The sequence below is a fragment of the Phalacrocorax carbo genome, chromosome 2 (assembly GCF_963921805.1).
Source record: "Phalacrocorax carbo chromosome 2, bPhaCar2.1, whole genome shotgun sequence".
Classification (NCBI taxonomy): domain Eukaryota; kingdom Metazoa; phylum Chordata; class Aves; order Suliformes; family Phalacrocoracidae; genus Phalacrocorax; species Phalacrocorax carbo.
In genome coordinates this window covers 108,194,353-108,218,161 of record NC_087514.1, presented here as the reverse complement: position 1 = coordinate 108,218,161, position 23,809 = coordinate 108,194,353, and the positions used below count along the sequence as shown (strand labels likewise).

General features: G+C 37.2%; 1 protein-coding gene across 1 annotated transcript in view; it reads left to right on the top strand.

Moving 5' to 3' along the window:
• CNTNAP2 (contactin associated protein 2) overlaps positions 1-23,809 on the top strand; it is a 1,195,621-nt gene that overhangs the window by 512,906 nt on the left and 658,906 nt on the right. Inside the window, exon 4 of the mRNA XM_064443813.1 lies at positions 18,390-18,537. Coding sequence (XP_064299883.1) covers positions 18,390-18,537 — 148 coding nt within the window. The remainder of the gene's footprint in view (positions 1-18,389; positions 18,538-23,809) is intronic.

Sequence of the window (23,809 nt, the reverse complement as noted above, 5' to 3'; positions counted from 1 at the left end):
TTAGCTTTTTTGGGTTTGAACTCTACGTCCAGTTTTGTTACTGTAAGGAAGAACAAGACGTGAAAATGCATTTTCTAACGCCTTTACCTCTCCTCCTCATTTTATGTTGTCTATTAATTTCTGTGGTGTAGTGAAAGGATCTTTCGCTTTAATATTTTTTGCCCATTCCATAGGTAATCACTCTCTTTCTACTTGACCTTTATTTGCTGATCATCCCCTTCATTCAGACTGTAAGTGAATAAGAGGTTGTACGTTGGGAGGATCTATGCAAAAAATAGAGAACACCACATTGTGCATGTAGACCGTGACACTTCCTCTGTACCTAAACTCTTCTTTGCTCCAATAAAGTATGATCAGCCCTGCTGCTTAAGGAGAGGATAATTTGGCCTTTATTGAGCCATAAGCAAGGAGTATAGGATTGTTCAGATTTTCACTAACAAGAACTTTCATGAAGGTTGGGGCTATTTCTATTTAGGAAACTACTTGAAAATTCCTTCAAAAAAACACAAAAAAGCACAATTTTTTCTTAAACAACAAAAAAAACACCAACCAAAACCTCAAGCCCATCTAGTAATTTTAGTAGACAAAATTTTTCCAACACTATTTCTTCACTATGCAAACTTAATAAAATTCTAGGCAGTGCATGCAAAGCATCATGGATAGGAATCACTATTGTGCATCCCAAGAGTGTGCTATCCTACTGACCAAGCAGTATTGAATTTGTCTGCTGTCTTTGAAACATGGAATAAACTTGTAATAAACTGGAGACTTAATCAGACCCAGCAACTACCCAGTGCATCCACTAATTTCCTGATTTGTCCTGTTTCCAGGCCTTTGCAAGCAGAAGTTGGCAGAAACGTGGACCTATTACCTGGCTATATAATTTTAAATTAGAATTTTTTTTACTGTTCTTTCCTCTTCCCTTCCCCACTTTGTTCTTTTACCTGTTTTTTAGTGCTCGAGAGCTCAATACTTTCATTATAGTACTTAGTGTTTGACTTTTTCTACAAAACTTCCTTCATTTACTTTTAAGATCATCTAAAATGCATCAGTACCCTTAGAGTCTGAGATGACATGTTTATTTTAAATTCAGGATTTAGGTAGAGATAGAAATAGTGTATAACTTGTAGATGTCTGAATTGATGAACTTTCCCCTGAATAGAAATGCAGCATCTCACTTGGGCCTAGAATGGGTCATGTCACTCACTCAGATATTTCAAACATTATGTCAAGATGTCTCTGTCAAAGGCAAGTGCATAGTTACAGCTCCACAAAGCAATTTTACAGCATAGCCCTAAGGGTTTAATGCTACTTTCAGGAAAACAGCATTGTATATCTGTGATTAGAGCCAACTTCTTATATATTCTCATCATTTACTGCTTTACTTCTTTTTCCCTTAACACAACAAATACGTGAGAAGTCAGCCCTCGGCATTCTCATTTACAGATGATGTGAAAGAAAGCAGAGCTGACTTACTGATTGACCTGTTGGAGCAAAAGATAAGGTACTCAGTATTCATGTTGAGAAAATTTCTAAAGTCTTTCCTCGTAGGAGCACCTCTCACAAGTGAGCAAACCACCTTCCTAAACACAGGCAGTGACTTAGATGTCTAGGTATTCTGCTGAGATACTCTGGGGTTATTTGGAAGTAGAGCCAAAGAACCAGAGCTACAGTTGTAAAATATAAATGAGCATTCAGAAACTTTTCATATATATTCTTTAATACTGGCCATTTATATGCTATCTTACACTGACACCTAACTTAGGTAGTTATATATTGATTTAATAACCATCTTTTATCCTGTATGAAAAAGTAATACATGCACCATGTTTTAAAAATAGGTTTTGTTATCTATGAATTAAATGAGAGGCAATAAGAGCATCGTATGTGGTGGTTCCGGATTTCATAAACATAGTACTTGAGCAACAGTCGTCTTTTTTTTTTTTTTAATTTCATGCCATTAATCATGTTCATTTCTGACATGTATTTTTTCCTTTTGCCTGTCTGTGGTACCACTCCATAGTTCCAGGTTAACACTTTAAAATTATGGTCCCTGTGCTAGATTTTGAAATCACATATGGAGTGTGTTTTGAGCCACATTATTTGACTCAATTATTAAGTTTAAATGTGGTGATCAATTTGCCAGCTCAGACAAAATGGGCCCCAGCATGAATGTCATCTGATAGGATTTTCATATTTTTGTTCCAAAGCTTTAGTCATCTGCCATCACTGAACCCAAACACAAAAAATATTAAATCAGTATAACTGAAGATATGTATATGATTTTGTATATGAACCTTCTACTCTATAGGTTCCTATAGCCTAGAATACCTGGTTCCTAATGTACAAGTAACTGTTACCAGATGACTTGGGTAGACCTTTATCTAAACTTATTCTCTGAACTAAGTTTATAGTGCTAAAAGATAACTAGATAGCCCTAGGGCAGGATTGGTCTCATACACAACCAGGCATGTAGAGTGCAATTCCATTTCCTGAATTTGGGTACTCAGCACCAGTTGAGAGGCATCAGGTATGCTGCCTGGCCACCAGCTTTTGGCTCATCTCAGACCTCCTGCTCATTATGTTGCCTGGGTTCATGGGGATGTCTTGGTTATTCTAGCAAGTCTGTCACCAGGCCCTTAAATTTAGCACCTCAGTTAAGTTCTTGAAGTGGAACCCCTTGACCCCAACTCAGAAAAGCATCTCACTTCAAGATGGCACTTATATTTTAGCAATTTAACCTAATTCTACTTAAGTGTGTGTATGATGTTCAGTATGTGATTAGGATGTACTTAATGTTCTGTAGTGAATTAATTCTTCTGTGTCTTGTTTCTTCTGTGTTCACGATTAAATCTCTAATGGTAGATGTAGGGGGAGCGCCTCCTCCCTTGCAATGATATGTTGTGGCGAGGCATACTTAGCAGAATGCTGCTTTAGCATTGCAAGCTGCAGCCTCCCACCTTCAGGGAGTGATTTCTGCTGCCTCCTGTGACCTGTGAGGTCACAGGACCTCAGTGAGACCGCAGACAGGACCACAGACCAGACCTGTGAGGGAGGCATATGCCACTTTTTCTGCATAGCTTAGTCACTGTAGATAGGAAGATAAATAGGGCTGACTGTCCAGCTGCAGCCCAGGGGGAGACTTTAGCTCTTCTGTGAGATGCTGTCTAACTCCACCTTCTCAACACTTAGCACTATTTGCGCTTCCAGTGTGGCAGAAACCACAAATCATGCCAGGACTATGACCAAACTATTGGGAGAAAGATTCTATGGCTATTGGGGTACTTACCTGCCTGCACCCTTTCTCTGGCTCTTACAGTAGCAGTTGGTTTGCAATGTGTTTTTATGAAGGCAAACAACAGTAAGGCTTCCTTAAGCGCTGTAATTCCAGTAAGAACATCAGTACTTGAGGTATACAATATAAGGCTGTTATAAAGCCCAGCATAGTCATCTGCTGCTTGAGATAGCTTGCAAAAAATAAATTCAATAGTGTCTATAAACATGTTCTTTTATTTTTCACTCTCTACATCTCTTAGACATAGAGGGTGCTCATCATTTTGCATACATCAATGCAAGTGCAATCCAACTTAGTTCTGAAATATAGTCTAATTGGCTTTAAAATGGAATTTTGTTTTTTGAGTACTAATTTTCAGGTAATGACTTTCTAATTGATTTTCATTTTATGAAGGACCATTGATTCATTCCCTTCAATGAAACTCAGTTGCCTTCCCAAGAGAATATATGAAAAGATGCCGAAAACATAGATCTATTACTGCTGTTTCTTTCTACCTTGCTTTGCTCTCCATTCTGTCTAATGTATATTCCTTTTATTCTTCCTTAAGCAAGTTTAGACTAACAAGGCTGAGCAATTGTATTGTGTATGTATATATATGAGTATGCAATGGGCTTTTTGAAAAGAAGATGGATTGAACTTTTGTGACAGTCTTCCTAAAACCTAGATACTCACCATGGCATATGATATATTGATGCAACAGCTATTTAACATTTGTACCAGAGTTATTTTAAGCAATCAGTTTGGATTGCATAGAGATCATCTGAACTGATGTTATTTTACAAAAAGAGGGATGACAATTTTTAAATGGAAGTATGAGCTATTGTGTTATCAAGATGCTTGTATCATTGACTTAAGTCATACTTGAGTTCATATGAAGCACAATGGAGACTCCGTGAAAGTTTTCTGTTACAGTACAATATAGCAATCCCAGCTAGATAATAATGCATAATGTGAGTGATAATTGGAAACCTTTTGGTGATCCTGTCTAAGAAGGGGTTAACCCTGATGTTTGTGACTGACACAGCAAAAGAATGAATACCCGTGCTGTAATTTTAGTTTGATTTTACACATCCATCAGTGAGGGAGGGGAGAAAAGCCCCAACCAACTAGTATCCTTAAAAGTAAGCCTGTACAAATTTTGCACGCCAGATCATGTTGTCATTTTGCAAGCTGATTCAGATAAGCTACCAGTTTTGCATAGTTATCTGATTATTTTGCTGTTATGGAAGTATAGCCAGTCTCATCCTCCTTTGCCAAATTTTGACAAAGGAGACATTATCCATGTTAGTAAACCATTCTTTTATAAGGAACAAAAACTTTAATGAGATCCAGTGACTGGAGGAACAAACCAGACAACGCTGAAGTAGAAATAAAGCATTTTAAAAACACTGAAATAGAAGTAACTATTGGAAGAGCTTCCATAGGGGTGTGATAGATTTCATTTTCCATCACTTTCTGTTTTGAAATTAAGACTGAATAACCTTATGAATGTTGCGCTATAGCCCAGACTGAGAACTCATTACTTGAATCAGTGCATGGTAGTGAGTACTCTCTGTCTACTAAACTCCAGACTAGATTATCATAATGCTCCCTTCTGGCCACAAAAGTCAATGAGTTTCTGTCATTTGATTTATTTCTTCCTTTAAGTGAGAAGGGACGTAAAAACTGTGTATGGATTGTTTTTGTTTTTAAAGGATCAGCATATAAATAATAGCTAAAGAATTCTCAGCAAACACTTCTGAGAGTATTATCTCTGTTTTACAGACTGAATGTGTTTCAGAGACATTGGGCTATTAGTCTAAGTTCACACATTAAGTAAGCAACAAAGCACAACTGCCAACAGTCATTTCTAGCTGCAGTGTTTGTACTACTACAAGTATTTCCAGAGTTTTATCGAACAGCTGTAAAGACATTTCCTGCAGGTGCCTTCTGCAATCCTATAGAGAAACAGAGTAACATAATGGTAGCCTCTTCCTTCTGAAGAACTCCAAATGTGTTCTGAGCACTTGCAAGCATGTTTTCAAAATACTGTCTAATGGTAACTAAATTAGTGTAGAAGGCAGAGGAAGTGAAAGATAGGGAGATCCTGCTTTCTTTGCCTTTATGCTCCTCATTCCTAAAAATCACCACAAAGAGTAGTTTTGGTTTATCTCACATTAGTTGTAGAGAAACAGATTTTTCCAGACTAATAAATAGCAACGCGATCATGCCGTCTTCACTACAAAAGTCGATGATAGTAAGAACACCTGCAGTTATTGGAAAACAGCAATGTCTGTGTGACGTAGCTTTGGAAAAAAGAATACGCAAGAAGATTCGCTGTGTATCTATCAGCCTTTTCCTGATCAATTTAGGCCTTTTCATAGGAACAGAACTGCACTCCACCTTTTCTGTGCTGCTGCAAATCCTTGTCACAGGCAAGTAAATCAAGTACGATGAATACTGGGCCTCAGTAAAAAAGATCTTTGCATGTCAGAATGTCTACCTTCTGCTTCTACATGAGTAATAAAACACATGAGGCTATTAGCAGCAGAGGTGCTGTTCTATTGACCTCCAACTCTTCCTTTCATTCAGTGGCTGTAGAGATCCTCAGCTCTGCTCAGTGATAGACTCAAGAGGTTGTGATAAGGTCACACTAAACTCAAAATGTCACTGCCTTCTTGGTCAGGGAAGTGTGCATCCTGGCTGCCAAAAATAAATAAACCAGAAATACCTGATTCAGATAAAATTGCCCATGCTGTGTGAGGAAAAAAAATTACTTGCACAAAAGTAGTCATCAATTGACTCTAACTGTTCAGTCCCCTAAGATTTATAACATAGCTTAAAATTAAATTTATAAAGTTTTTGTTGCAAGCAAATTAGGCCATTAAATCACTTTCCTATTCATTTTATGAATTGTAAGGAAAATAATAAGTTGACAGGTGATCAAATTTTTAAAGTTCTTCCCTCTTCCAATTATTGTTTTCAAAATACATTCACCTTTGTTGATTATTAAACAAGGTTTGTGATACATGGAAGTCCCCCTATTTCAGATGGTAACAGCCATTTGAGGGCATTTGACCTAGAAGATGGCTATGCAGTCACTTTCAGAATAGTATTTGATGTAAACCTGAATGAAACAAGAATATTATCTCTTGTCAAATGAAGAAAATACAACTCCTGAGAGAATACGGCTGGAAAAGATGTAATGGGATGAAATCTGATTACTTACTTTAGAAGAAAAATAACACCTTCACTAGTCTCCTTTATTAAGACATTTAACCATTTGCTACATTCCCAGGGTTTCCAGTCAAGATTACCTCTTACTCAAAACTTCTGATAAGGCTATTGGGCACTTTCTGCATGAAAGCTGAATTGCCATTTTGCATTGTCATAACGGACTTAAGCAGAGACACAAATATTCTGCAGTCCTTCCAAAATCTTTCTGTCATTTTTATTTTAGCAGAAAAAAAAAATAGAATAAGAACTGAAAGAAATCCCTGAAGAAGGAGGTAACTTGTAACAATTCATATATGCCTTTGCACATTCCTTTATAAAATATTCCTGTAGCTTTTTGGTATAATTTCAAAAGGCCAAGTGGTTAAAACTGTTCTTATTTCCCTAGAAAGGCAAGCAGCTTTTAGATGCAAGTAAAAGTACCGGCAGAAATGTTTGAAGACTGTCACATATTGTAATTCTGCTTTTGGCGATTTCTTAGTAATATTGCTTTGATCAGTTTGAAAGGATTATTCTGAAGAGTCCTACTCCACATATTCTTCCTGAGATAGGAATTTTGGTTTTGCTTGCGATTTTTCTTATGATTCTTTGTGTTTAGAGTCCTTTTAGACTTGTACTGAGTTTTAGAAAAGATCCACATTGATGTTTCCCATATTTATATTTGGTCTGTGGTCCTGGGCCACAGAGCAAAAGGTTCTAAACCTGTGATTCTCCGTCAAGAAGTTCTTGACTTAAGGTAGTGATTTTCAGAGTTTGGGCTCTGCCTAGGGCACACAGGAGAAAAGAAAAGGAAAATGGCTAGAGATTTCCTGTATTCTCGTTATTGCTGGTAACTCCATCAGCCATTGGAGTTGATTTTAGTGCGTGCAGAGTATTTTAGATAAATAATTTTTGTTTTCTTCCCTCTTGACATGTTCAGAGAGTACTGCATCTACAGCCAGAAACTGAGACATGTATTAGTGTTAGATGGCAACAGTAATAATTTTCCTGTTTTTTTCCTAGGCATTGTCTGCTAAATCTTGACTTAATACTATACAATTATTTTGTTCCTTTCATAAACAAGGCAACTTGGAAGCATACGAAAACAAAACAAAAACATACACAATTATATTAGATGCGTACTTTTCAAGTTTCTATCATTTTGTAATCTTTTAATATGGCTTAAGGACAGCTGAAGGCATGTTTAAAGAAAGCTTATTATTTTATTGTTATCCAGTCTTATTTCCCATTATTGGGAAGCTCATTTGAGTTACGGAGAACTACAAATGCTATTTGCAATTAACTATAATCTCAGCATTAAACAGATACAGGAAGTATACTGGAAAAACACCGGATTTTAAAATTTCTGTCTTCAAAGTTTGTTTATTGTTATCTCAATATACAATAATAACTTCAAATCTGAAGCAATTAATACACAATAGCCAGACTTTATTCTTCACAGCTTTATTTACAATTGTATTCTTGTAACAAACCAGATATGGCACGTGTTTTGGTTAAGGGTTGTTTCTTGGCATGGTAGTAGTCTAGGCAGAATTGCAATGATCTGAAAAGTAGTTTTTGGACATTTTAGTGATTTTACATAGGAATGAAACCCACTCATAACTGAGAACATTTTATCTTAAAAATTTACCATCATGAGTCCCTCATCACTCAAAAGGAAAGAATATGAAAAGAGCAAGGATGGTAATTTTGATTTACAGTTGTAAATTGAAATTACAAATTAGTGTTTTCTATCATGGTCAGAGAATATTGTTTATATTAGAATATAACCAAATGAAGAGCTTAAAAGCTTACTTTATTTAGTTGCTATGCCCCTACTGAATATAGAAGATTCTAAACATTATTTAAAATAGGTTTTGTCTTTGTACTTTTTCCTGCAGGGAGTTTCAGTCTTATAATCTGATGCAGTAAGGGCAGGAGGTGTGGAATGACATTGCTGATTTTTTACCTGCCTCTCAGAGGTGCATTGGCTAGTAACAGCCTCAACTTCTTGGGCTGCAGAGTTTCATATAAGTAACCTGGCAGAGTAGTGGAGTTGTGTAGAAGAGACGCAAGAAGCTTTGAGAGCAGAATGGTGTAAAAGGAATAAATACACTTCTGAAAATTAATTAAAAGCTATTTGACAAGCATCAAAGTGTGTGAAAATTGCCAAGTACATCAGTACTAGAGAGGAAAAGAAATCAAGGACCACACTGGGTTCCTCTGTGGTCACCCGTCTTCTCAAAGAGACCTCCTGTTACTGTTGAGCTCTGTATCCCAGCAGCCAGTGATCAGGGAGCTGTTGCTGTTGTTATTTCATTAATGACTGCAATTGTGTTTAGTTAGTCTGGAAACACATTCTTCCTGTCTCTCTTCCATTATACAGAAGGTGCAGCAAAAGTAATTTTTTGCCTATAAATGAATAAAACTTTACAACTCCTTGGTAGAAAAGTAGTTTTTATTCTGTCTCTATAACCATTTCACACAGGTTTTTCTATTCTTTTTCTAATGCAAATGAGCCACTAGGCAACTTTTGGAACTAAGTTGTTGATTATATTCTCATTTTTTTAGAATACATTTATATTACACCCAGGAAAATTTATGTTTTACTGTGTAGCCAGTGAAGAGTGGCAAGCTTTTAATTTAGTTCCTATCTCCCACTTTGCTTCACTGACCACAAAAGGCTCAGATTTTTAATTTAGGTGCCCATGTGAATCCTTGACTAAGTGCTTAAAAAGTATTATTTTAATTTTACAACCCATAAAACAAATGAGTTTTTACTCCCTATTTTATATGTGGAACTGAGACAGCGAAAGATTTAGTCAAAACTACCTAATAATTTTGTGTGCCCAGGAAACTACTGTTTCACTGAACTTTTTTGCAACTTATTTGTCTAGCATCACATTGGAGCTCTGGGACAGACACAAAGAGAATCCAGATCTTGTGCTATAGGGACACCCTATATGTTACCTTCATGGAAGACAGTCCTTTCCCATCTGGCAGTCTACAGGCTTGGACACTACGCCTGGTTCAATTTCTCATGCAAATAAAGGAAAATCTTAAAGATATCAGTCTTATTCATGATGAAACCCCAAGTTATCTCTGGAGTGGGTCTACCCTGTGACCTGAAATGTCTAAAAGTTAAAATCTATGTGGTTTAAGACTAAGAGCAAGTTAATGATTACTCCCCAATGTGTTGCAAAATTTTTATTAACGATGCAATCTGTTGATCTTGACAGTGAAGATGTAACATTATTCAGTGGCTGGGAGGTGTGTTTTCAGAAATTCAGTCTGGGTGTGAATGCTGGATCTTAAATTTCAGGAATAAATTGCCAAAGACAAGGATAGAAATTCATCAGCAACAGTTTTCAAATCAAACTCATCTGTTTTTCTTGTTGAATGTAGATATGGCATGAGAAAGCACCCCAAAACCTCAAGGTACTGCAGCCTCATTTGTTTAGGGTATCAGGATGGACAATCACAATTTTCTCTTTGGGAAGTGTATGAATCTCTGGGGTGTAAATAGCATGTACTTATGGAAATAAATTAATATCATAATGTTATTCGGGAATTCTTTAAGACTGCAGGAAACCTAACCTTTCAGTGTTGACTTTACTTAATATTTTTGGTGTATATTTTAGGTTTTAAAAAATGTCAAATTTTTTACCATTTTGTGTCATCTTGAACGAAACCTACATGGTTCAGCACAGGATTTCAAATGCCTTGTTCATTATGCAAACCTGAAAATTAACTGCTAACTTTTTGAATATCAGTAGTAGAAGTTTTTATTTTTATATTTGGTGTCCACACCAAAAGGGAATCAGGTATTTGCTGGTGAGCTATCTGGCATATCTCTGGCATATTATGTTCAGTTTCAGGATGTGGAGAAGCATGAGTCTGTTGCTGTCTTTGCTGTGATGCCAGCTGTGATGTCCCATAAAGTAAAACTTAACAGTATCCGTATGTTTATGTCCTCTTGTTCTTGAATCTAAAGGTTAGGGGAATAGGGGGATTAAGTGGATCTGTGGGGAAAACAATTAAACAGAAAACCCCTGTCTATACATCTGTGCACTCTCAGATGCCCTACCTCAAATATTCATGTAATATGAAATGAACAAAGGATTGCTGGTCTGTCCTGGAAAGCAGTTTCCCTAGCAAAATGCACAGATAACTCAGTAATGTTTCTACACATTAAAAGATATGAACAATTAGTATGTAGAAGTAAGAGAAAAGCAATTAATTCTTGGGTTTGGGGTGTATGAGCAGGGTGGAGAGGTAGTTCTTTGCTGGTTTTGAGTTTTGGCTTTAGGTTTCATTACTCAAAGTAAATTATTGAAAGATAATATCCTTCAATATGCCAGAGGAAAAAAAGTGTATTTCACTTTCATCCAGTTAATATTAATCATGTTCTGGGAACAGTGGGCATGCTCACGCAGGGTATTTTTTTTGTTTTGGTTGGTTGGTTGTCTATGGGTTTTTGGTTTGTTGTTGTTTTTTAATTAAAAATTAGAAGCTTCAATACAAGTTAAAACTCAGTGACAGATTTGAATATGAAACTCATATTTGTAATTTTTATTGCCAGTATCTGAAATTATATCCAAGATATTGTATCTTGCTTTACGATTCCTCCAATTCTCTGTCTTCACGTTTTAAAAACTTTTTCTGGGAGTCAGTGTACAGATCTGAAATCTGTAGGAGTTGTCTGTGAAAAGAAGATAGAATTATCCCTTAAAGATTTCTTGAGACTTAAAGATTTCTTGAGGCTCCTGTTAAAATAATAGAAAACCAAACAGTCCTGTAAATGAGAAGTAGTTCTTTTTAAATATAGCAATGATAAAGCAGGTTATAAAATGTTAGCATGTTATGTTTTAAAAGTCAATAATGGTATGTTGCTGAGTCATTTGGTTTTGTTGGGAGATGCAAAAGGGTAAAAGGCAACAAATAAGCTTTCAGCGTTATTCTTGGCTGTAATGATAATTACATGATGTTATACATCTAATTACCATGCATACATAGTTAGAATATGGTTTTAGCTTACAAAGGGAGAATTGGGACCTGAAAGTAAATCCTCTGGGAATCAGTAGAGAATTTAAGGGAGTAATGTGATCAAAATTATGGTTCTTTTTAAAAACTGCTAGGCTTAAAAACTTTCTATGCTTTGAGCATAGAAAAGATGTGTATTCAGTTATATTAAAAGCCTGTTACTAGCTGATAAGAGCCATATTTCTTCTTATCAACCACCTTAAAAATACATAAAATACTTAGATTTCCTTCTCTTCATCAAAGTTTGATTTAAATTGGCCCAGTGAGCTCCGAAGTTAAGAGAGAAGACTGACAGAAAGACACAGGGATGTACATGCGTATATTCAGAAGATGGCATAAGTGTTCTGCTGTTAATAAATCAGTTTTAAGATGTAAAACAAACACCTATTTCTTCCTGACAATTAAAGTAGATAAATTACATAAATGCAGTGATCATTGCTTGCATATGGGTTTTAAAGGGTCTTGATTTTATACAGTGAGAGAAGATTGTCTCAGACAATCTGCTTCACTTAATAAACCTACTGTTCTCATTTCTCTCTTCATTGGAGATCACATTGGAAATCACTCCAGTACTTATATATTAATTTAAGAGCTGATTTCAAGGGGGTACTTGACCAAGTTCCTTACTTGGAGTGTGAGTCGTATTTTTAGAAATTGGTGGTACTACACTCAGAACGTAGGTAACTTGCATAACTGAGGTGTATGGGTGAGGAAAGGATGTGGGTAACTGTACTGAAATTGGGAGATTACTGGTATCACTGATACTAGAATCAAGTTCATATGAGCACAGAGTACCATCAGCAGCATTATAATGTTTACTTTATCCACAAGTTATTAATCCTGAGCTCTTAGAAGCTCTGGTCATTTTATGACCGTGAGTCTCAAAGATGAGATTCAGCACCTGTTGAAGGTATCATCTGGGGGTTTCTTCGTTTGGGATGAGGAAAATACCTGCTATAGCTTTTAATTGCTTTCGGACATTGTTTTTCTATTTAGATGCATTACTGTGTGAGATGAATATGAAGGATGCTATAGAAATTTTTTCCTGTGAGCATGTTTGGTTTTAAGGAAACATTAGAGTATGCAGTCTGTAGTGTCATTGATTGTGCTGTTCAACAGAGTATGAAGAACTGGCTCTTTAAGCGAAAGACTATCACTTCCTATCACCTGTTCTTACTCTGCACAGCATTAGGACATGAAAGTACAGGAATGTGTCAAAACTGAGATAAAATTGACCAAACCTGATTTTATTGCTTTCTAACCCACATTTGGGCTGGATTTTCATAAGTATCCAGCAGAGGAATGATTCCGCAGTAATGCAGTATTTTGACTCAGTTTTCTAATGAAGGGGGGTTTTTTTTGGAAAGTGTTCATGTGGCAAAACATGAACACTTTTCTGAAACATCTTGGTTTCTCTGAAATCTGCTATGGATTCCAGTCAGCTTCTTCAGAACCAATATGTGATGAGAATTTTTCCTGGGCCCCTGGAGCTGGACTGCCCTGCTATGCGAACGCCCAGACCCCAGCCTGCCTTGCTCCTCTCCTCAATGTTGATGAGTCTTGAGAACTCAAGGGAAGGACAAAATTTTCAATATTTTCTTTGCTGTGGACGCAGAGGCCTGACAGCCCTAACTAAAGCTATCACATTCTCAGGTTTAGAATCCTTCTAGTTTTTGGAAAAGTATTTGTTTTACAATTTTGAAGGTTTTATATAAAATAAAAATTTTAAAGTTTAACCAGCTCCACGCTTAACTCGCCTTGGAGTACTCAAAGAAAACCCAGTTATGTCTCCCACAGAGATCTTCTATCTGTCTGTGGATGTTTCTGCATTTTGTAATACCACACTTTTCTTTCTGATTATTAGAGCCATTTATACAGCTATAGTACTATGGAACATAGACTCTAGTGTTTTCACTATTGCTGTGTCAAAATAATGCTAGAAGCCTAGGGTTTTTTTCATAAATTCTGACCCATAAATTATTCCCTTCTTTGCTTAAAATGCCAATGGCAAAATATAACTGTCAAGAAGTATAATATTAAGTATATAATTAAAGTAACAAATAAAAATTATTAGTAATTAAATAACATTATGGAAAAAATTAGTTCTTCCTCTTCTAACTGCAAAAGAAATGTCATCCTACTATTCCAGGCATTGCTCTATTTTTACATCACCATAGAAAGAGCATACTTTGAAGTCATTTTAGTACTTGTCTCTGAATAAATCATTAATTTGCATAGAGAATTCTTCACCTGATTTAATGCAGGTGAAGAATTAATTTTCCCCTTAAGCAAGTTAGGTTCTCTGTATATATGTGATTATTTTTGGGGGGTAAAGTGCTGGGTTTTTTTCTCTGCTTCACTAAGAGTTGAAAGACTGCTAACGTCCTTTTGTTATTTTGGTTGAGTATCTGACCAACATACTTTCATTCATTGCCTCTTTGGTTGAAGTATGAAAACTTCCACTTTTGCTCACTTAATAATGTTTCTTTTCATTCAGTCTTGAGCCTCCTTCAGAGATAATTTTTTTTTAATGCTGAGATTTTCTTTTCAATTCTTTATTGTAAAAGGTGATCAAGGGTTTTTCCTAAAATGAGGTTTTTGTAATGTACTTGCTGCACCCATAAAGTTGAGTGCTGAATGGTATTGCGAAACTGTCATTTTACGGGAAACTAAACCCATTTTTGTCAGTTTTACTTAAATAATACTAATAGTATTATTATACAGCTTAATAAGCTGTGTTACTTTACTACTATACTTTACTACAGTATTACTATAAATTTATAATTTAGCTTTAACATTTATCATTATTGATTAGAATATCATTGTTCTGTAAATATAGGAAACAAAACTGAGTCTGAATCTTAACTTTCCCTAACTTTTCTTCCAAATGTCACAAAAACTTACCTTCACTTCTCTCAGGTTCTTTGTTTATGCAAAGAAAAATAGACTGAATGTCTCTACAGTATCTCTATTTACAGGAGTGTGGCTGAAGCATATCGATAAAGCCAAAGTGATTTTGAAAGATTGTACAGATTCTTTTTGCTGCTGCTTCTGCTGAAGAAACCTCCTATGCCAAAAGTTGGGGGTTTTTTAACACAAGTAGTTGACCCACTAAAATATACTTTCTGTCCTGTAAATCCTTCCTAGTTATTTTTGATAAATACTTGGAGCTGAACATATTTTACTTTTATGGAAGCCAGCTGCAAAACTCTTAGAGAGTGCTTTCGAAAACTCCATTCAACTCATGTTTTAAAGCAGTGTTTAGAAAGCATTTGGGGGAATATTTTCTTACCTTTCTTCATTCTTATTTCTTTGCTGTCCTGTGGAGCACTGTCTTTGAGAAAAGCTGATTTTGCTCAAAACACTCCAATCTTTTCATTGCAATGGGAGCTGAAACATAAAGCAGCTTACAGAAGTCAGTATCCAATACAAGAAGAGAAATTACTTATAGAACAGAGGTTTTTGGAGTTAGACTGGTGAGACAGTGCTACCTCTTTTATAGCCAAGTGAGCCATTTTGGTAATTTTCCCAGTTTGGGTTAAAGAAAAATCACATTACCCATGAAAAGCACACATCTGGCAATTACACTTAGGGAAGTTCATGAGTTAATAATCTGAAAAACTTTTTTAATTTATACAAGTATTTCCACCCTTTTCTGAAAAAACAGTTTTGTAAAGGAGTTTCTTGTACATTTATGTATTTTTTTAGCTAGAGATTCACTCCCTGTTTTAAAAAAAAACTACTTCTATTAGAGATGTGGGTCTAAATTATTCTTCTAAATTTTATTAAACTGTTTGTTAACCTTAACAAACATGTGGCTTTGAAAATGGTATAAACCCAATTTTTAATGAGAACCTGCCTTTCTGAGTCCACGTATAATTCTCAGTCAGAAAAGAAGATTTTACAGCAATAGTACATGATTCACAAGCTCCTTTAAATTGATTTTTCAGCCGTGCAATGATGTATTTTGGCCTGATGTTTGCATTATCCACAGAATGTGTATTACTGTACCACATTTACCTAAATGAAGGCTGTATTTAAAACATATTGTTCTGCTGGAGACTAAAGGGAGTGCATTTTAATAATCAGGGAAACTAATGACAGACTGCCCTATCCTCTATTGACTGTGTTTATGCATTCAGCAAGTGTTACTAAATCATATACCAGTATAAATCCTCTAAATATCAAACATCTGCTTTTGGCCCTACGTCTTTCAGGCAAAGGACTGGTAAAGCACAAGGCAGGGCACAATGTTTGGGGAGCTACACATCATTCACTCAAAATCATTCTGATTTTGAGAATTGGTTTTGATCAATCACTTAATCAAATTATATAGAAAATATCATGCCCTCCTATATTCAGCTTCCTTTGCCCCAATACTTGTAGGAAATTAAGGAAACAAACCCCAAAACAAAACAAACATCAAAAACCTACATTAAGAGGGTTTTGATAAGATTATGCCAAGCATCACAAAATTAAGACACACCCAAACAGAAATTGCTCTTGAAATATGAAGCATTACCTTGCAGGCTCACTAAAATATATTTTTAAAGTATCAAATTCTTTATTTCCCCTATGAAGTTCTGTGATTCCTAAAACAAGACTAAGAGATTAGGCAGCTGTTCAATAGGATTTTTTGTCGTCATTCAGTGTGTGCTTTCTTTTGTTGTTTATTGTCTTGTGTTCAGCTCAGAAGACAGAACTGCTGATTTCCTTATAAACACTTACCACTCGAATATGTACATGCTTCATATACATTAATTAATGTATCTTACAAGCTCAGCTATGAGGTGAGGGGTGCCATCATCATCATTTAGCACCTTAATAGCTGCAGTACAGAAAAATTAAGCTGAATGTAACCATTAATATATGTCATAATTTTTGGAGTCCATCAAGAAAAGGATCCTGTGGATCTTCCTTACATTTACCACCACCTAGATCTACTGTACGCTGTAGAAAATAATTATACATCTAAGATATCCTTTAGGGATAAGTAGTATCTGGGCATGTGATTAGGTATTGCTACATCTCCATGCAAAGGGCCGACTTAAATTTAATCTCTTTCAAATTTTGCTGACTATATTTTGCAGTCCAAATTGGCAATGCTAATGCCATCACATCCAACAGGGGAATAAGCCAGGCCAACTAGAGCAGTGACAAAGGCGCCTTAGCTGCCTCATGAGATAACAATCAGGACCAGGCACCTCAAGGGTGTGTATGGCCCTAGCAGGTCCTTGTGCACCCCTCCAGGGAAACCTGTGTGCTCAAGTACCTCCCTAAAATGCCTGTACACCAACGCACACAGCATGGGGAATAGACAGGAGAAACTAGAGATCTGTGTGTGGTCACAGGGCCACGATCTCATTGCAATTACAGAGACATGGTGGGATAGCAAGCACAACTGGAATGCTGTAATGGATGGCTACATACTTTTCAGCAAGGCGAGGTGGGGGAGTTGCTCTTTATGTGAGGGGGCAATTGAAATATATCGAGCTCTGCCTAGGGGTGGAGGAAGAACGAATTGAGAGCTTGTGGGTAGAAATCAAGGGGTAGGCAAATATGGGTGACACTGTTGTGGGTGTTTGCTACAGGCCACCTGATCAGGAAGAGGAAGTCGATGAGGCCTTCTACAGGCAGCTGGAAGTAGCCTCAAAATTGCAGGCCCTGGTTCTCATGGGGGACTTCAATCACCCTGATATATGCTGGAAAAGAAACACAGCAAGGCGCACACAATCCAGGAGGTTCTTGCAGAGCATCAGGGGTAACTTTTTGACACAGGTGGTGGAGCCAACAAGACAAGATGTGCTGCTGGACCATAAACAAAGAAGGTTTGGTTGAGGATGTGAGGGCTCAGGGTACCCTTGTTTGCAGTGTCCATGAGATGGTGGAGTTCAGGATCCTGCATGGTAGAAGCAGGACAACAAGTAGGATTACAGCCCTGGTCTTCAGGAGAGCCAACTTTGGCCTCTTCAAAGATCTGCTTGGAGGAATCCCATGGGTTAGCGCTGTAGAAGGAAGGGGGCATCCAAAAGAGCTGGTAAATATTCAAGGGAGCACTTCCTCCAAGCTCAAGATTGGTGCATCCCTGTGAGGAAGAAGTCAAGCAAAGGAGAACTATTTTTTTACGTTAACTAATAGATATTGTTTACTTTTAAGCTTGATGCTATAAAATATTTTACCAATAGGTACAAAGCTACAAACCAAATGCTAAATATTAAATTCACTGATTTTCAGACTCCCTCGAGACCTCTTGTGTCCTTTTCTGCCTTCCAAAGTTGTATTAACCAAAAATAGGCTGTGCTGTGGGTGACAGCTATGCTTATGAAAGAAACTGGACACTGACTTTCCAGAGGGTAATATGTCAAATGTAAAGGAAGATGTTTAAATTCTTATAAATTTGAGAAATTTAAGGTGTCCACGTCTGTTGTAGGAATCAAGTTGTTTCAGTGTTTGTATTTATAGGAAAACGACTGGTGTGTTTAATCTTACTGATAAAGGCCGAGTATTTTCCCCAGAAAAACCACTCTGGGTTGGACACTGTTGTTAACACGTTAATAACTGAGTAATATATTAGTGATGCAAAATTGATTACTTTCTAACCTAGCAGCAAGTGTTCCATGATGTCAATGTATCTGTTGTGGATGAAGAGGTCTCAATGCTAGTGTTTTTGTATTTTTGTGAAACTTTGTAAATCAACCGTTCATTTGAGCACTATCAAAGAAATGTTTAAACCAAACTTCAGTGTAACGTAGACACTCAGAGGACTTCACTACCTAATATTTTCCTTCAGAACAGAACCTTTAGAGCACGTGAGATAGATGTAATAAAGTAATTTGCTTTTTCTTCTTCTTTCCCTCAGGCATTTCCTGGAAATACAAACTCTGATAGTGTGGTCCGACATGATTTACAGCATCCAGTTATTGCTCGTTATGTACGGATAGTTCCTTTGGATTGGAATGGAGAAGGCCAAATTGGGTTAAGAATTGAAGTTTACGGCTGCTCCTATTGTAAGTTTTTCCATTATAATCCTTCCCCCTCCCCACCCCCCCAAATAAAAACCAGGTTTGGATCTCAGATTATATATGAATCTCAAGGACTTTTTGCTTTGATAGATAAGATGTTCCAGGATTGCTAATTGTATTGCCCAGGGCTTCATTAAATATTTATTATAACCTTAACTCTGAATTGCTAGTTTGTTCTTCTCTGGAAGATGCAACATTGGAATTCACGATAGTGCTTTGAAGTTACTTCTTTGATCTTCGTGGTTTCTTTTGCAGATGACTTTTACTGTTATATAAGCTTGAATGGGCCAGCTGAAGAAAAGATAGTATTCAGAGAAATGTCATGTTGGAACTTGAGGGGAACAACTGGGAAAAAGCACATAATTCATTGTCTGATACTAGAGATAGAATTTAAGCAAATACATAAGAATTATGTCAGAGTAGCTTGGATTGTCTAAATGTGTGACAAGTTTTCCAGAGGTTTTTCCTTTAGTTTTTGATTATGACTTTATAATTTCTTTTGAAATCTGGTGGATGAATGGTACAAATGCTTCTACAATTAAAAGCAGTACTGATCATGTTTTAAGCAAAGCAAGGGTAGTTTCTAAATGCTCTTCCTTGAATTCAATCCAGCCAGAACTTAAAGAAAGTTTACAAACGTGCAGAAAGTCTCTGATGTCCTCTTTCTAACCGCATATTTTTATGCAGTAGCCTAGCTTTGTTGATATTTTGGCTGGAAGGAGCTATTTGAGATTTGTCTTTTAATAACCAGGTGTTAGAATAGGGTAAGGAGCACATGCGTGGAAGTCTCATCCATCAACTTCACTGAGTAACTGAAGGCATATGGCAGCCCTCTGCCATCCTAACTAGCAAAACAGAAAAACACCTTGTGATTTCAGCTGTGGTTTTGATTTGGATAGATAGTCAAAAGGCAATATACTTTCATTTAGCACCAATAAGAACCATGAAGAATAGAGTTTTGGAACTATTTTCCCTATTCGTGTGCAATGGATTAAAGCTCTATTATAAAAATGTATATTAAACCACAGAGAATTTACCATCAGCTGCAGTAACTCAGTTGAGAAACCAGTTCAGACTCACTGCAGTGCTGGTGCTGCTGTGCTGAGGGCACACATGAGTGTTAGACATTTGTAAAAAGATAACAGCATATATGTTATATAAGGAATGGTGGGTTACTTCAAAGTTGATCTTTAATCAAAGAGAAACTGAGCTTCTGAAGGTTTACTTACCACTGTGATTATTCAGTACATGGCTCTTAATAAACAAGTTTTTACCATCATACTGCTAAAATGTTTGATCTGCTGTGTTAAGTATACCAAACAGTACAGTGTGGTTAATTTTGCAGCATGATAAATACTTACTTTTAAGTATACCTCCTTACTTGCACAATAAATGCAGATCCAGGTGTTTGATACTAGAAACCAATATCTTGTTTACTGTAAAATATGGCTCTCTTTAACAGAAAAAAAAGTAGCAGAATCAAACAATAAACCCCATGATATTTGCTGACATATTTATGGGTAAAAGTAATATACTTTTTTTTATGAAATGGATAGACAAACTACTGTAAGTGCATGACAGGATGCTTTTAGAGGCTTAAAGGAATGTGAGAAAAAGTAAAACACAGCTTGTTGACAAAATGATTTCAGTTATTCAATAGAAAGTTGCTTGCTTGACACACTGTGGAAGAGAATAAAAGCATCTGCCAAGGAGATAATGTTTGGAACTATGAAAATACTGATAAAATCTATCTTCACAGAAGAACTGAGGTGGCCAAACATAACTTTGTAATTTTAATTAGCAGGTATTGTTGTTCTGTTCATATTAGAAGGTATTTCAAAAATTCTTGAGTTTTTTTATAACATTAGTAATAGTATTTTACATTTTTATGTGCATAGGGACTTCTCTTGCAAAAACCCACCTAAAATGCAGTGTGGTTTTTACAGGCAGGAATTGGGCTGCCTCTAAAATGCTATCGGTATAGCAGCACAGTAGTTGAGAAGAAAAACTAAAAATTCACTGAGTTAAGAGAGAGGAAGGCAGCCCTTTGGTATGACTACTAAAGCAAGGGATTAGTATGTATGAATTCCCAACCTATTTTCAAATGTGTCATTTGAAGCCAGGTTTATAATGCTATGTTGTTCCATGTCAACATGTCCTTTGGCAGAGGCAAAGTTTTTAGCCTTATGATTAGAAGTGCATAACTGTGCATATAAATATAAGCACTGTCATTAACCAGTGTGATTTTCAGATTAATCATGCTGTTGTTGAAGGAACTGGCCATTTAGATAATCAGTAATTTTCAAACCCTGATTAAAAGATAGGCTTCTAGTTAAATCTGCCCCAAATTTTGGACATATAATCTAAATAAAAAGGCTGCCCAATATAGTGCAATCATAATTTTTCTTTAAGTTTATAGATTCATATTGGATATATACTTTATTTAGATATTTTAGAGAGCACGTTTTCAGATGTAAGAATTGGGTATTTTATCACAGGGCAAGGAGAGTTTAATTGGGAAGCTGTACATTTAGTGACTATGAAAACTTTTTCCTTGCACAGAAAAATACTTCCTCGTACTGAACTGCTTATTCAAAACTCAGTTCATTAATTGCCATATTTTCTGGTTCCTATGTTGTTTGGGTATGCGTATAAGACACACATTTAATTTTTTTGTAGCGGAAGGGAAATCCATGTTCTTCCTCACACAGCAAATTAATGTTTTAAAAAAAGTGTGATTTCCAGAGGGGGATTAGCACTCACATCTGTTCCCTGGAGATTTTCATACCATTACAAATTCTTCTTTCAGTTTTGATCTGTTTTGCTTTAAGGTTGAAATCTGGGCTATATTTGAAACTGCACCTTTGTATTTTGTGTGGATGAGATTTGTGGGGCTGCCTTTTAACAGAAGAGCTCACAGAAATCACCAAAAGAGGAATTAGGGCCTCACTCTACAAGAAGATTCAGAATGAACATTGTCTTTTTATCTGTGAATAAATAGTAACATTGAATTTAGAAAAGATTTTCATTCTCCAGAGGGCAAAATGGACTGTGACTTATTAAAAAAAAGTATTTAAATCAGGTAAATAACTTGCTTAATGCTTTGGGTCGGAAGGGACCTTTAGAGATCATCTAGTCCAACCTCCCAGCAGTGAGCAGAGACATCTTCAACTAGATCAGGTTGCTCAGAGCCCCGTCCAGCCTAACCTTGAATGTCTCTAGGAATGGGGCATCTACCACCTCTCTGGGCACCCTGTTCCAGTGCTTCACCACCCTCATTGTAAACAAATTTTTCCTTATATCCAGCCTAAATCTACTCTCCTTTACTTTAAAACCATTATCCCTTGTCCTGTGACAATAAGCCTTGCTAAAGAGATTGCCTCCATCCTTCCTGCAGTCCCCCTTTAAGTACTAAAAGGCTGCAATAAAGTCTCCCTGCAGCCTTCTCTTCTCCAGGCTGAACAACCCCAACTCTCTCAGCCTGTCCTTGTAGGAGAGCTGCTCCAATCCTTGATCATTTCTGTGGCCCTCCTCTGGACCCGCTCCAACAGGTCCTTGTCATTCTTGTGCTGAGGGCTCCAGAGCTTGATTCAGTACTCCAGGTGGGGTCTCAGCAGAGCAGAGGTGCAAAATCACCTCCCCCAACCTGCTGAGCATCCTTTTGATGCAGCCTGGGATACAGTTGGCCTTCTGGCCCGCAAGTATTTGTGGTTGGCTCATGTCCAGCTTTTCATCCACCAGTACCCCCAAGTCCTTCTCCACACAGCTGCTCTCAATCTCTTCATCCACCAGCCTGTATTGATATTGGGAGTTGCCCTGACCCATGTGCAGGACCTTGCACTTGGCCTTGTTAAACATCATGAGGTTCTGACAGACCCACCACTGCAGCTTGTCTAGGTCCCTCTGGGTGTCATCTGCAAACTCGCTGAGGGTGCACTCGATCCCACTATGTCATTGATGAAAATATTAAACAGCACTGGTCCCAGTATGGACCCCTGAGGACACCACTTGTCACTGGCCTCCATCTGGACATCAAGCCATTGACCGCTACCCTCTGGATGTGACTATCCAAACAGTTCCTTATCCACCGAGCAGTCCACTCATCAAATCCATATATCCCCCCAGGATGCTGGGGGGGACCGTGTCAAAGGCCTTAGAGAAGCCCAGATAGATAACATCCATTTCTCTTCCCTTGTCCACTGATGCAGTCGCTCCATCACAGAAAGCCACTAGGTTGGTGAGACAAGACTTGCCCTTGGTGAAGCCCTGCTGGCTGTCTTAGAATCACCTCCCTGTCCCCCATGTGCCTTAGCGTAGTTTCTAGGAGGATCTCTTCCATGATCTTCCCAGGCACAGAGGTGAGACTGACAGGTTAGTAGTTCCCCAGATCCTCCGTTCTAGCCTTTTTAAAGATGGGCACACTGTTTCCCTTCTTCCAGTCACCAGGGACTTCACCTGACTGCCATGACTTTTCAAATACTATGGGGAGTGGCTTGACAACTACATCAGCCAGTTCTCTGCATCTCTCTGGGATGCATCTCATCAGGTCCCATAGACTTGTGTATGTTCAGATTCTGAATGATTCACTTCTGAAGTGTAGGATACACTTGAAAAATCACTTGAGATAGCAGAAAGTCATGCAAATACTCCATATACACAAGGCATGTAGGTAGCAGGAACAATGATAAAGCTCCATGAATAGCTGCAAACTGAACTGTTTCCATGCATTGACCAGCTCTGTTTGCTCTTAGAAAGCAGTGGAACAGACCAAATGTTACCTGAGCTGTGTTTGCAGATCTGTCCATTGCAGTTATTAGCTGTCCTACTTGTATTGTGGTATCTCAAACTTTACTGTTTCAGTTTCCTGATAGGTGACTGATTTTTTTAGGGAGGGAGGGAAAAGAAGGAAAAATAGTAACCACAGTCCTTAGGGCTTTATGAAATAATGAATGTCTGTATGGGGAACATCTACCCTACAGATAGTAAAGTGAACAAAACCTTCCTTGGTCATGGAAACAAGTTACAAGAATTGAAACGAGGTGCAAAAATGCTTTTAAGGAATCAGCCAAGTAAATGTTTGCAAGAAGTGATTAGAAAGTATTGAAGTGCTGAAAAGTATGAGCTGAATAGGTCTTCTGAATCATCCTTGGTGTAGTTAATCCAGTCTGCCTGCAGTGACTTTGACTTAAGCCATTGCTTCCTTTTGTGGTTAATTCCACATTCAGCTGTCCTCATTGATAGGAAATTTTCTGTGGTA